Raw genomic sequence first — 14,085 nt, 5'->3', positions numbered from 1 at the left:
ACACATATATCATGGTGGAGCCCACAAAATGTGGTGACATCACTTCAATAGTGAGTTAGCTACCGTTGAATTCAGCAGCTAATCAGATCCCCCACTTGTTCGTTGCAGATGGGGATTAGCTACTGACCTCGATAGCACCCACCACGTCATTATGTGAAGTAATGTCATGATGTTCTATGAGCCTCGCGTATTTGCTGTATCCACTCTGTCCATCCATTTGAAGAAATTATTTTAGGGCATGAGTCAGAAAATGAGGTAGATCCAAAGCTCAAGTGAACTCACTACAGAAAAATAGTGGGGAGCGGGGTATCAAGGAAACTGAAGAAATCAAACAAGTGCCAACTGAAGCCTAGCTGCCACCATTAACATCACCGGATTTTATGCCTCCCATGATTTTTAGGATCAGTTTTGTATTCCTATAAATATTGCTATTAATTGTGATTGTAAATTTCCTTTTCAGCTACATATTTTTGAATGCCTAAAATTAGGCCTCTCGGGTTGTATAAAGATATAGAGTATGAATAGAAAGAGTTGTGAGTTCAAAACACAAAACAATAGCAGTGTGAATCCTCTTTATGGTATCAGAGTGCCAGGCTTCTAACGAGTAGCTTTCTTTTCTTGCTTCCTGTAACATGGATGGCACCCTTGCATCCACCACTGATTCACCCATCATCACCATCAATGCCGCAACCACCATCAACGAGAAACTCACTCCTTCTACCTTTCCTCAGTGGAGGGCTCAATTTGAAGCATTGCTCATTGGTTATGACCTCATTGACTTTGTCACTGGTGTCAAAAAATGCCCCGCCATTGATGCAACGAACTCCGCTGCCTCCAAAGCCGCGAACTCCCACTGGGTTCGCTAAGACAAACTCATCCTCCACGCCATTCTTGCCTCCACCTCAACCACTATTACCCCACTCCTTGTTGCATACAAAACATCCCATGAGGCTTGGACAGCACTTACCCGTTTATATGCGGGAAAATCACGGACGCGTGCGATGCAACTCAAGGAAGATTTGACCTTGAGCACACGAAGAAATCGCACTGTCACTGAGTTTCTTCAAGCAATCAAAGTGATTGTCGACGAACTCGCAATCATTGATCATTCGGTTTTGGATGATGATTTAACCCTCTATATTCTCAATGGATTGGGTCTCGAATTTAGACCTCTCTGAAATTTGAGGAAATTCATGATCTTCTTGTAGGTCATGAGAGTTACCTTCGACGACTGGAGAATCAAACAGCAGGAACATTTGTTCCCATTGCTAATACTCTAATCAGCAAGGAGGTGTCCCTGGACAGCATAAACCGAGCCCTAAGTCTTCCTCCAACAAGACTCGCAACAATAATGAGTATCACAAAAATGGGCCCTCAAATTCGGGCCAGAGGAAATATAAGCCCAAGTGCCAATGGTGCGATCAAGTGGGCCATACAGCCAAACATTGCCCAAAAATGTCCTCAGCTGACTTCACCGCCAACTGTGCAGCATCCTCTCAAGGAAAAAAAATCAAAAGTGGTTAGTTGCCCAAAAATGTCCTCAGCTGACTTCTCTGAGCCATGGCGGTTTTCAATCAAGCTAATATTTGCATTTTTTTGATCTCAAATAAATATTATGGTGGGCCCTACGAAGGTTTCAAATGTGGACATCAGTGTTCCCATTATTTTTTGTAGTGATGTGCACTTGAGTTTTAGATTTACCTCATTTGGCTCATATGTAGTGATGTCCACTTGAATTTTAGATTTACCTCATTTGACTCATATGTAATGAAGTCTACTTGAATTTTGGATTTTGCTCATATTATTTGGCTCATGCCTTAAAATAATCTTTCCAAGTGGATATACGGGGAGAATACAACACATACATTAGTCGAGTAAAGAAGAAATTATTACTATTTCACTTGTTTGAAATGAGTAAGTAATTTCACCTAGAAAACTAGTCCAAAAATGTTGAATCAAATCCGTAGGCCCCACTATAATGTATATAATATATCCGTGTTGTCCATCTGTTTTATTAGAATATTTTAGGACATGATCCAAAAAAATGAGAAAAATGTAATGCCCAATTGGCCCACATGAAAGGAAACAATGGACTTAATTTGTCCACCGTTGAAAGTTGATTTTTTTATTGAGCTTACGTTGAGGTTTATTCACCATCTAACCCATTCATAGGGTCACATAGACATGGACAACAAAAAAAATATATAAGCCTGATCTAAAACTTGTAAGGGCATCAACAAGTTTTTAACGTTAAGCATTCAATTCTCACAATTTCATGTAGTGTGGTCCAATTGAGCTTTTCCTAATTTTTGGGCTCATGCCTTAAATTAATTTGGCATAATGAATGAGTGGTGTGGATAAGCCACACACATTATGGTGGGCCCCATATTTATTTTACAAAATTTTCAATTTAAGCGTTTAAAAAGTAAACGGTGAAGTCAGCATTGGAAAATATGCGGGTAATTACCTTGATAAATAATGATTACTCGTTTACAAGGTAGTTACATTTGAGCTGGAAAATCAAACAGGCCGTTAGTAGCCAGACTTGCTAATATCGGGTTCAATAGCTATCCGTGTCCGTTTGTTGCACGGCATGCCAGCGGCAAGGAAATTCGCGTCGTGCACACACGCATCAATGCGAGGCCACACGTGCTGCCAATTCGATATCTGTCCGGCATCCAAGTAACGAGTTAGGTGGGCCCCACATTGTAGACGACCTGCCTCAGAATCCGGCTAGTCCACTCATCAGAAATCCCGCGCTTGTACAATGACTGTCTTCCATCAGCTAATTTCGCATACGCATGGCCCACCTGATGAGCGGTCCATCCTCAATTCTAGTCCAGGACTTCTGCGCAAGGGCGAGCCCACCCAACGCACGGGTCCGATGTCCCAGACACGCAGCACCACGCTGCATGTACACGCGCGTGTAAACCCGCCAAAATTCACATTTCATATCCGTACACGTGTCAACTGCTCATTGGCTACCATTCCAACCCAGCGCATCCTCCCATCCAGTGTCCTGGATAAGAAAACCTCCAAATACTACCGACCTCCCGCCAAGTTTAGCCGAACATCTGCCATCCATGGCATTGGCTATTGCTTCCTCCGTTATTTCTATCCTTCCTCTATCAAGGTTAGTAGAGTTTTGCTATAGCTTTGCATGGTCTTTTATTATACCATTTCCCATGAATTTCAAGTCACTGTTTGGCAATTCCATATTCACATTCTCCGAAGTTTGCAATTGAAACCAATCCCATTTTCGTAGAAAGACAATAGAATTTTCAAAAATAGCACGGTGACAAATGCAATATCTGGACTCGTGGAATTTCTTGGGAGATTTTCAATTTTTGTATTTTCTTGCAATTATCAGGAAAATCTCTCTGAAAATAAATCATTACAAATTAATAAATGATTTCAAAAATTTTAAAACACGGGCAAATAATGATTTATTTTAACTATTAAATAAGTAATAATGATTTATTTTAACTATTAAATAAGTAATGGGTTTTAATTGCAATAATTTTATGATAAAGTTGCGAAAAATTAAAAAATTGTTGAGATTTTGAAAGTTGAATTTGATTAAAATTCCGCTCTAGTATTGAGAGATTTTCAAAATTTCTTCAACTGCACATGCCATTTTAAGGATGTGTTTGGATGCCCCTCATTTTTCATTTCTTGTTAAATCTGCAAGGATTGGCATTTGTTAGGAAAGCCAAAGTCCAATTTTCTCTTGAAAATATAAGGCTTGTATGTAAGACTTTATGCAGAATTGAACTAGATGGCATGCATTGTTGAGATGCCATTGCTGTAGGTCGTATGTTAAAAGTCTGTCTCTTTATGCCCTTAGATAAGCTCTGATGCGATTCTTGCTTTTGTGGATGTGTTGGATTGAGACCTAGCCCTATTCTTATAGTTATAGAGGAAAGAAGTGTTTGAAACCCATCGAAACTTTTTTTTTGTATGGCTCCACATGAATTTGGTAATTCGAGTCTCACTTGGATAGTGTTTGTATATTACAGTTCTGTTATTCCATCCCTTACGAATTTTAGATGTATCACAACTTAGTGGGGTCACTAGTACACCCAATTACATTATCCAACCCTTAGGACAATTAAGACTGTTGATCAATAAGGCCCACCTTATAGGATTCTTACATTGTAAGGTGTGGATTGAATTATGATAAGTGTAATCTTTTTATCCTTAGAGAGGAGAATTAATCTTTCCATTCTTAAATATGTGTCATGTATTTGAAAATTATTATTTTTAAATAATAGAAAACCCATTTCGCTAGAATTTTAAGCTTATTGGACGACTGAGTGGGCCGCAATCTTAAGCTTAAATCTAGCCGTTGGCGTGCTTCCTACAGTCGGGAAAAAAAATGTGTTAAAAGAGTAGTGGAACATGGAGTGCTGGTCAGTTTTCAATGACCGTTTTTTTTTTTTTTTTTTTTTCTTTTTTCCGCATGCAGCTCAAAAAGACGTGATTTTATAGAAGTAGGATACGCCTGATGAACGGTCTAGATCTCACGCACATGTACCAGAAAGGTGCAAAATGTAACAAAATTTGGGGCAGGCCTAGGGGTCCAATATCTGAGATTAAGGTGTGTTTGGATGCAACACATTTTTTTCATTTTTCATTAAATCTGCTTCCTCTCCTTTTATTTTAGAAAACGAGGATGTTTTCGAAAATCCAAACCACTCATCAGTCATCAGACTCATCACAAGAAAAACATATACATGTGAAATCTCAGGTCCACTGGCGAGTGGGCCATAATCTATTACTTGATTATTGCCATTGGTATGCTTCAGACGATTAAGAGAAAAATGGGTTAAAACTTTTTTTTAGTGGCATTCAAATGCTTTGTACAATGGATTCAACATTCTTAGATGAATAATCAAATATTTCTCATCTTTCTTATACAATAACTTAGTATCATCCGGTAAAAAACAGGGATATAGCCCGAAGATCCTCACCATTGATCATCACGAGTGGGCCACGACCAAGAACACGTGTCCAAGCAACCAAAGGCGTGTCTAGTGTGTGTCAACCCCTTCCCCCTGATAGACCTCTATGGTTTCCTGGAAGTTCCCCTCCTGAGTGGCTTGATGGCAGGTAAATATGTTTAAATTCATTCTAGTTCTTCTACTTTAATTAAAAAAAAAATTTTAATCTTTTTTTTTTTTGGAGTGAATTTTACTGTAAAATTCTTTAGAAATTCACATTTTACTGTATAATACATGCATTAGAGCTTGTTTCAATTCTTGTAAAGGAAAGGAAAGGAAAGGAGTCATTGTTTTCATGAAACTCACTTTTTGTTATTTGTTAAACCTTTCTTTGTAGGAATATATGGGAAACACGGTTTCTAATTTTATTTATTGAAAAATAATTTATTTTCCTACTCCAACATTAAGAAATACAACTTTCCTCAATAAAAGAAAAAATAATTTTTTCGATGAATTTTTTAATTGTAACTTTGGTTACAGCTCACATGCCAATAAGTCACATGTGCTAACATGCCACGTGTCATCATCTATCTTTTCTTCTGCCCCACATGTGCTAATCTATCATAAGTGACACCATCTATCTTCTCTTGATGTGCTATATATATCACCATTTATCTTCTTTTCCCTTATATGCAAACCATTCAACGTAAGCCAATGTATCACATTTGCCTCAAATGTTTGCTCTTGCTCTGGTGGTAGACTCACGGGAGTTTCAATACCCGGTCAAGGGTTTGAGTAGCCATAGGCGGTGAAGTCCTACTACGGTGTGAGTGTGTAAAAAAACTAAAATAAAATAAAAAGTGCCATCGACCGTCTTTTTTTTTTTTTTTTTCACACTCCCATTCACAGCCCACATACATTTATGTACCCACATCGTAGTGGGATTTTACTACAATGGCTACTTGAACCCATGACTTATGCTAAAACCCTTGTGAGTCATCTGTCTTCAATCTCACCGGATATGCCACATGTGTAAATGACTTTAAAGTACACAAGTGCTGCCATCTAGCTTTAAGTGTTTACTATAACATGTACCAATGCATGTCTTGTGCCTAGTGTGCCATTGTGCAACTTTAAGCACCTTACATGTAACGTGTGCCACAATTCAACTCCAAATGCCCACATATGATGCACATGTTACATGTGCTATTATTTATCTTCAATATCCCACATTTACTATATATGCTAATATATCACATGTTAGTGACTACCTATAATTTTTTCTTGATAATTTTTTATATGCAAAATAACAAATTTGAAAATAAATCATAAAATTTCTAGAAAAATCTTGTTGAAGGTAAATAAAGAAAATGAAAATTTTGTTCGTATGATTTCGTGGAAATAAGGTTTTCCAAAAAAACCACTAATTCTTTTTTATACGCTTTCCATGAATCCAAACAGGTCCTAAAGAAAACTCTAGAAGATGTTTTCTAAAAATGAAATTATCAAAATGCCCTTATTTACTTTTTTCAAAACAGTAAAGTGCAAAATTATGGGCCCACCTTATTTTGTTGGCCCCATGATCATGGTGGGGTGCATTGTTGGACAGTTAGGGTGTTAGACACATACCATGTATGCTCTACAATTTTCAATTTACCACTTTCTAAAGACTTAAAAATGAGGGCATTTATGTAATTTCTCCCCTGAAAAAACACCACTTGGGAATTTTGATTCTGGGTAAAATCCAATTTCTTGAGGAATTTTGCGATAAAAGACCCCTTTTAATGATTTATTTTTAGTAATTCATCGGGGAATCATTTGATACACTGGTAATGCATGACACCTGATACACAGGCACTCGGAAATTGTGAACATGGCATATGGTAACTCAAATGAAACTGATTAAATCATGCAACCTATCATTAACTTATTGTCTCAAAATCAGATTGTTCAAACCATCCAATAAATGTCTACCAATTTGATAGTCAGGCAATCCAATAAGCACAATGTTTGGTTCATTACACATCTAAATTGGGAATCGCCAATTGGACAGCTTAAATTAATTACTTGTGTGACAAGTATGCAATTTCCAAGTGCCTGTGTATGTGTATGTCTATCACACTTTGCCAGAGTATCAAAACTTTTATCAATATTATTGTTATTTTTGGTGTATATATGTTCACACACATTGAGTGGAATGAGTTCTCAAAAAGGTTCTCATGGATCTTGTCGGTATTGATTCTTATGAGAAAATCTCTCTAGTATTGATTCTTGATGCAGGGAAGGAGGTGATGAGGTCGATCACCGTCTTCCTCAAGGATAACTACTCTGAATCCACGGAGCTTCCTTGGACTCCTCGTAGAGATTTCTCGAATCCACGATGGAAGAAAATAGAAACAATTTCTAATAATTTGAAATAAATTGGTTGATGATAAAAAAATAAAAATAAAATATTTTAAATAATGACCTCAAACCTAGGAGGGACGGAGGGTCTTTTAGACTGAAACTCCCTACAATTGCGACTCTAAACAGTGAACTTATTATTTATGGACTTAAGGTACTTTGTCAATAGTAAGTGTCCAATTTGGCCTAGCCATGTTCTAAACATCCTTTTCATGTTGGTCACAACTCCTAAAGCTCAAAGGATCAAGAGTTATAATCGAACTAAAACTTACTATTTATACTAAAAATGAAAACAAAATGAACTTCCAACTGTTGATCTGATGGAATCTCGCAAATCCAGTTTGGGTAACCCGGTCTAGTGGGTTGGTTAGCTAAAGTAGCTTCTCCTACCCAAAATCATACGTGATATGTTGAAAAGCTCATTCCGATTTGCAAGATACGACTGTTTTAAGGTTTTGACGGTCCTGATCACTTCCACCTCCGATCGGGCCTTCTCTGGTCCATCTTTGCCATGAAAGTGTCTGCGACCCCCTTTACATCAATTCTTAGGAGAAAATTTCTCTCATTCTCTGTCCCTGTCTCTAGGATTGATTCTTAGGAGAAAAATTCTCTCTTTGGCATTGATTCTTAGGAGATAATCTCTCTCCCTCTCTCTGGAATTGATTCTCAGGGGAAAATCTCTCTCTGTTTGTCCGTCTCTAGTATTGATTCTTTGGAGAAAATCTCTCTCTCTCTCTCTCTCTCTCTCTCAATGCTTGTGATTTTTCGCCTTGTGGGTGAGTTAGAATTCTTGAATCAAGAATGCTAATCCAGTGGGGCCACAAGGAAGAAACTACACTTACACCATGATTGGTTGAGTACCCCATCTACAGGAGTGGGCCCCATATGGATAATCAACCAATTATCGCTATAACAAGATGTTGTTTGCTAGTTCCACACACTACTAAAAGGTGCCTATCTACACACCATGGCCTGCATGGACGTGGCATGAGGAAGTGAGTTCCAAGCTTTCCATCAGGTGGGTCCCACCATACACATGCCCTGGCCCAGAAAATAATGCCACCCCCTCATCAGGTGAACACAGTTTATAACTGCCAAAAGAAATTATCCCAGTTTTTCAGTCGTCGATTTTGAAGGCATTTTAGCCCACCTGATGACCATAGAACCTGATTTTTAAGCCAGGGCATCTAACACAACAGGGCCCACTTGATTGATGACTTGGACATCACCCTTCTGCCACATCCGTCCAATTAGTGGGGCACAAATGGACCACTTACACTGCAATTTGCGGTACAGGCTTTTCTGGCCCATGGATGCATTAAGATAACTATTTTTTATCTACCATCTTAACACACGTCTTGTAGCCAAAAAAGCCATGTACCACAAATAGTGATACAGACACCAGTATCTTTTTTATTTTTTATTTTTTTATTTTAAAGAGAGGTTTTTAAACTTTTTATTGCAGTGAAGGTGAGAATTTATAAAAGCTAAGTCACTCTCATTTATGTATATTTTTCTTGGAATTTTGTAGTCTTCCTGGAGATTTCGGCTTCGATCCACTTGGATTAGGTGAGTATTAATTCAAACTCATGCATTTTAAGGCAATTTTCTTCTTTAAAATTTTGGAGTCTCACTGCAACTAGGTGGGTGGGGTCAACCGAAAGCTGGGCCCCACCTTAGGAATCAGCTCCCAGCCTATACCTAAAGACCCAACTCGAATTATGCAGCTTTAGGTATTGAATACTCAAGCCTAGCATAACTCAGGTTGGGTCGCTTTGAGTTAGGTTAAATTGAGTTGAGTCATGTTAACACCTGCAGCTAATAAAGTATAATATGATTTCTTATAGCCGGGTGATGTTAACACCTATAGCTAAAAGAGTATAACATGATTTCCTATATATAAGTAGACATGCAATGTAACATGCATGTAAGGTTAGGTTTGAGTTGGATTAGGTCGCTACAGGCCTTAACTAAAGTTAGAGCTAGGCATGGGATGACTCGACTCATCCAACTTGATCTGAATTGAGTGGGTGAGTTGATCTAAATTGAGTTGACTTCGTCCAATCAGAATTCAAATTGAGTTGAGTTCGAGTCACCCAGTAACTTGACTCGACTCAACCCAAAATCTAACTTGGTATTGACTCGACTCAAACATATATATTAAAAAAATTTAGATATGACGTTTCAAATCTAAAATGCTGTGTAGCTTATAGAGAGGCTGCATTTCTAGCAAGTGAATCTAGTTTTTGAGTGGTGATTTCAGCCTGTGAATACCCACCGCACCCGACTCGACTCGGTGCTGACTTGACCCAACTCGGTACTTGTGACTAGGTCGGACTCGGTCCGATTAGTCCAGGTCAGACCTGAACTCGGATCTGGTCATGCATGCTAGACTCAGTATGAGTCGGGTCGAGTTCGGGTCAAGCCAATTTCAAAACCAAATCAAGTTGGGTCAACCCTAACTCAGTGCAACTCGACTCGATGCTCAACTCTAACTAAAGTCTAACTTGACCTAGATTGAGTTGAGGCTTTCTAACCTCAACTTAACCCCACATCGACCCGACCAACTTAGCTATTGATAGGCTTAAGCTTTAACAGAAAATGAAAAGTATAAGAAAAATAATAATTATCTAATGATTGGTTCTTATAGTAATCTCAAAGAATAGATTCTTTTATAAGATTCTTAATCCGATAAAAAGTAAAAGTCTCCATTTCATCTTCCAACATAATTAGAGGGTTTTATTTATTTATTTATTTATTTTTAATTTTAATAATTGCTTTAAAAAATTCACTAATGCTAGCTATCAAAACAACAAACAAATTTCTTTTCATTTTCTATATATATTTTTTCTCCCCCACAATCAAAATAGATAAGACTCCAACCCACCGTTGTCGACGGTGGTGGATACATGAACAAACTCCGCAGAGGTAGAGCCACCTCTCGGCCCTCCACGCGAGTGATAGGGTGATGTATCAATCGGAGCCGTCCACAGAGGATACCCATCATGGATGGGTTATTTTTAAAAATCAAAAGTTTGGAGAGTGTTATCCATGGCTTTTCTTCACTTTTCTGCACTGAATCCTGATGGTTCACTATTTTTGTTTACAACCGTTGATCTAAGGGCCACAGATCAGATAGATAATATCATCTAACATTTTTATTTTTTATTTTTGAATCATTTTCCATCCATGCTACAGGAGACTAGATGGATGGTCCCGATTGACACTTCATCTTGCCACGTATGCTGTGGAGATGGTTCTACCATGTTTTGGATTGCTAAAGAGAAAATGGCTAACTTACCAATGGAGTGGATCATCCTATAGCTATGATCTTCATTTGATGGCCCATTAAATGGGTGATGAACCAAATGGACGGTCCAGATCAATTGATTGGACCATCCAAGTGTCCCATCAAAAATAGGAGCACATAACTTATGGTGCTTGTTGATGCTGAAATTTGGTCGTCGTATCTTCGAATGCCTACAAGAACGAGGTGACAATGGCAATGGAGGCCCTGGGTATGGCCGGATACCCTCCGATGCCTAAGTTAGGATAATCACCCTCTGGGTCTCGTTAAGTTAGGATAATAGTGCATATCCATTTTCTATAGATTAGGCCCTTATTTAAAGGCTTGGTGTGGGTTACATAGATGGCAAATTACCTACTGATAGGCACTCATTATAGTTATATTCCGAGATCCTCAGCCAAGATCAAGAAACAACCTTTATGATGAGGTTGAGTGGTCGAGATCTGAGAATACAGATGTAGACAACTGAGCTCGAGCAGCTGAGGTCAAGATTTCGGTCCCATAAATCTATCCCTATTTTTTTTTCTTGGGTTAACCAGATGAGATTAATTACATGAGTTTCAAACTCTAATTTTGATCAATAATCAGTTTTATCTTTTCTCCCACCCCCAGAAGAACATAGGTCTCTACCCCTAGTGTTAGAATTTTTTGAAAGGTAACTACTATCTCGGTTTCGTATAGAATCTTTGCTGAAGTTGTCCTGAGGTCGACCTCCCAGAGTTAGTGTTCAGCTGGGGTCGAGCCTGCTTTCCATACGTAGGTCAAACTGATCCATATAATAGTTGGTTGGTCATAAAAATGAGACCTAGGTGGCAATTATGCTTCCGATTGTGCCCAGTTCGCCGAGCCGCCTCCGAGGTCGTGCTCAGTCATATGGGGTTGCCGGCCCGAGAATGCTGTTCTATTACACTAGTCGCCTTATGTCAGTCCATTTTTACCCATAAAGGTTTTCTCTCTTTAATTAAACATATTAAAATGGTTGATTATCCATTAAATAATAATTTTATTTTGCCAATTTAAGACACTTATCATATCCACCGTCCATTTCAATCAGGGTCCGATCCAGAGCTCCTCCAATGGTTCGCCCAGGCCGAGCTCATGCACAGTAGGTGGGCCATGCTCGCAGTAGCCGGTATCCTCATACCCGAATGGCTCGAGCAACTGGGCTTCATCGAAGACTTCTCATGGTATGATGCTGGGGCCCGCCAATACTTTGCGGACCCCACCACTCTTTTCATAGTTCAAATGGGCCTAATGGGCTGGGCTGAGGGCAGAAGATGGGCTGACCTTATCCAGCCCGGGAGCGTCGATATCGAGCCCAAATTCCCAAACAGGAAGAACCCGAAACCAGATGTGGGCTACCCGGGTGGGTTGTGGTTCGACCCCATGATGTGGGGTCGAGGTTCACCCCAGCCGGTGATGGTGTTGAGGACCAAAGAGATAAAGAATGGACGGCTGGCAATGCTTGCTTTTGTGGGCTTTTGGTTCCAAGCCATTTACACAGGTGAAGGCCCACTAGACAATCTGACGGCCCACCTAGCAGATCCGGGACATTGCAACATTTTCTCGGTACGTATATACTCCCTTTGTATTCTTGATTATTTTTATGACCGTAATAGCCTCTCTAGCATCTCCACCGTAGATCTTGAACATGTCTCAAAATTGGGAATGTTGTCCGTTGATCTGCGGAACACCGTGCGGGCCACAGCACATATACCACAGTATCTGAAAATCCACTGATCAATGGGACATTTTACCGTTGAATGTGGACCACTGGCCATTAATTGCTCAGCTTTTACTTGAACCGTCCATTTTCGTTGCTGTGAATGCAACAGCTAAGATATTCCTCATAGGGCAATCAGGACCGTCCATATGCTGGGCTGCCTTGTGAAGGGGCCGTATATTGAAAAATAATTACTGTGATCGGATTATCTTGCATCAATGGTAAAAAAGAATGGACGGTTAAAAAAAGTTGAGCAAATAAACAAAGCAATGGCCCCAATTGTGACAACATCAGATGATCCTAGCCTTTGATTGGAGGGTTTCTGATGATTAAAAAAATGGGTGGTGAGGAAAAAACAAATCCAACCATTAGGCGTTCGTTCTTGGCAAAATTTCCTTCAATCGAAGGCTAGGATCATCTAAGCAGTGTATGAATAATGAATGAATGGCCCAGATCTCGTACTTGATTTAGCAGCTTTCCTCACAGCACACATCATAGATATGCCTGGTGATCAGGACCGTTTTCTTGGTGGACCACTTTACAGATAGTCCATATCCCATAAGAGAAGGTGATTAAACCATGATAACCATCTGATCAGTGGCCTTAGAAATGAAGAGTGATATCTGTGGTCCAAATCCAACCAGTAAAACCTACAACCACATAGTCAGAGTGGTCCAACCAGTTTTGGCTTATAGCCTATCTGTACTGTGGCCCACCAGATCAAAGGCCCTGATGACTGGACATATACTAGAAGTGGATTGTGATGGGAGAGCAGCATCTAACTTCTATGTACCCACATGCATATTAGAATTTTGGCTGAGATGTTGTGTACCCTTGTGGTGTATGCAATGCAGGCATTCTCTTCCCACTGAATGAATGTTAGGAAGGAGAGAAGGATGCCATGAAAATATCAAGATCGAGGTGAAATATCAACATTTTCGGCGTTAATTACAGATTATTTTCAGGTTTAATGGTTAATTACATTGTAAATATCCAAAACCCTCCAAAAAAAAAAAAGAACTTAATTTCATTTGCTAACTGCATGAACAATGAGAATATCTTGATTTTGATAATTGGTGTGTGCACTGTGCAAGAGCATCACATGGTACTTCTTCTGGTAAAATAGAATGTATGACCTTTCAAGGGTCATTTGATTTGTGTGACATCTTTTCCATGCCTACTGGCAAAACTCCATGAGCCCCACTATAATGTATGTATCTTATCCATGTTGTCCATGTTTATTGATGTCTTAAATTTGTAAATCAATATATTTATTGATGACAACTCAATGCCATTGAGTAGACTTCAATACCATCAAAGGCTGCTCAATGCCATCGTAAAAAATTTGAAAATTTTACAATTGGTTGCTAGACACTTCGGGGGTGTTTGGCAAATGACAATGGGAAGGATTAGGTGGGATGAGATTCAAAAAACATAATTATTACACATGGCAAGGATTATCCTCTATTACCATGGGATAAGCTTAATTCCATGCTATGTTTGTAATACGGTGGTACATTGAATGGATATACCTACCATCATTTACACTATTGAGAGTAACACATATGTGTTATATCCAAACTATTCATCTGTTTTGTAACCTCATTTTATGGCATGAGTCTAAAAATGAGGCAAATCCAAAACTTATGTGGCCCTAAAGAAGTTTTCAACAGTAGGCACTAAATCCCTGCTGCTTTCTATGGTGGGGT

General features: G+C 39.1%; 1 protein-coding gene across 1 annotated transcript; it reads left to right on the top strand.

Moving 5' to 3' along the window:
* Nucleotides 1–3,006: 3,006 nt before the first annotated feature.
* On the top strand, nt 3,007–13,539 carry LOC131227578 (photosystem I chlorophyll a/b-binding protein 6, chloroplastic). The gene is made up of 5 exons (XM_058223389.1): nt 3,007–3,133; nt 4,951–5,112; nt 8,878–8,915; nt 11,708–12,222; nt 13,231–13,539. Exons 1-5 carry the CDS (start codon nt 3,084–3,086, stop codon nt 13,246–13,248), a joined length of 783 nt encoding a protein of 260 aa, XP_058079372.1. The 5' UTR covers nt 3,007–3,083; the 3' UTR covers nt 13,249–13,539.
* The last annotated feature ends 546 nt before the right edge of the window (nt 13,540–14,085 follow it).

Source organism: Magnolia sinica, chromosome 15 (genome assembly GCF_029962835.1).
Source record: "Magnolia sinica isolate HGM2019 chromosome 15, MsV1, whole genome shotgun sequence".
Lineage (NCBI taxonomy): Eukaryota > Viridiplantae > Streptophyta > Magnoliopsida > Magnoliales > Magnoliaceae > Magnolia > Magnolia sinica.
The sequence above is the reverse complement of the archived record's forward strand: the minus strand, read 5'-3'. Positions and strand labels throughout refer to the sequence as shown.

Coding starts and splice junctions, on each gene's coding strand:
- LOC131227578 (XM_058223389.1), top strand. CDS start 3,084: ATGGCATTGGCTATTGCTTCCTCCGTTATTTCTATCCTTCCTCTATCA. Junction 3,134..4,950: donor TCTATCCTTCCTCTATCAAG/GTTAGTAGAGTT, acceptor GGTAAAAAACAG/GGATATAGCCCGAAGATCCT. Junction 8,916..11,707: donor CTTCGATCCACTTGGATTAG/GTGAGTATTAAT, acceptor CATTTCAATCAG/GGTCCGATCCAGAGCTCCTC.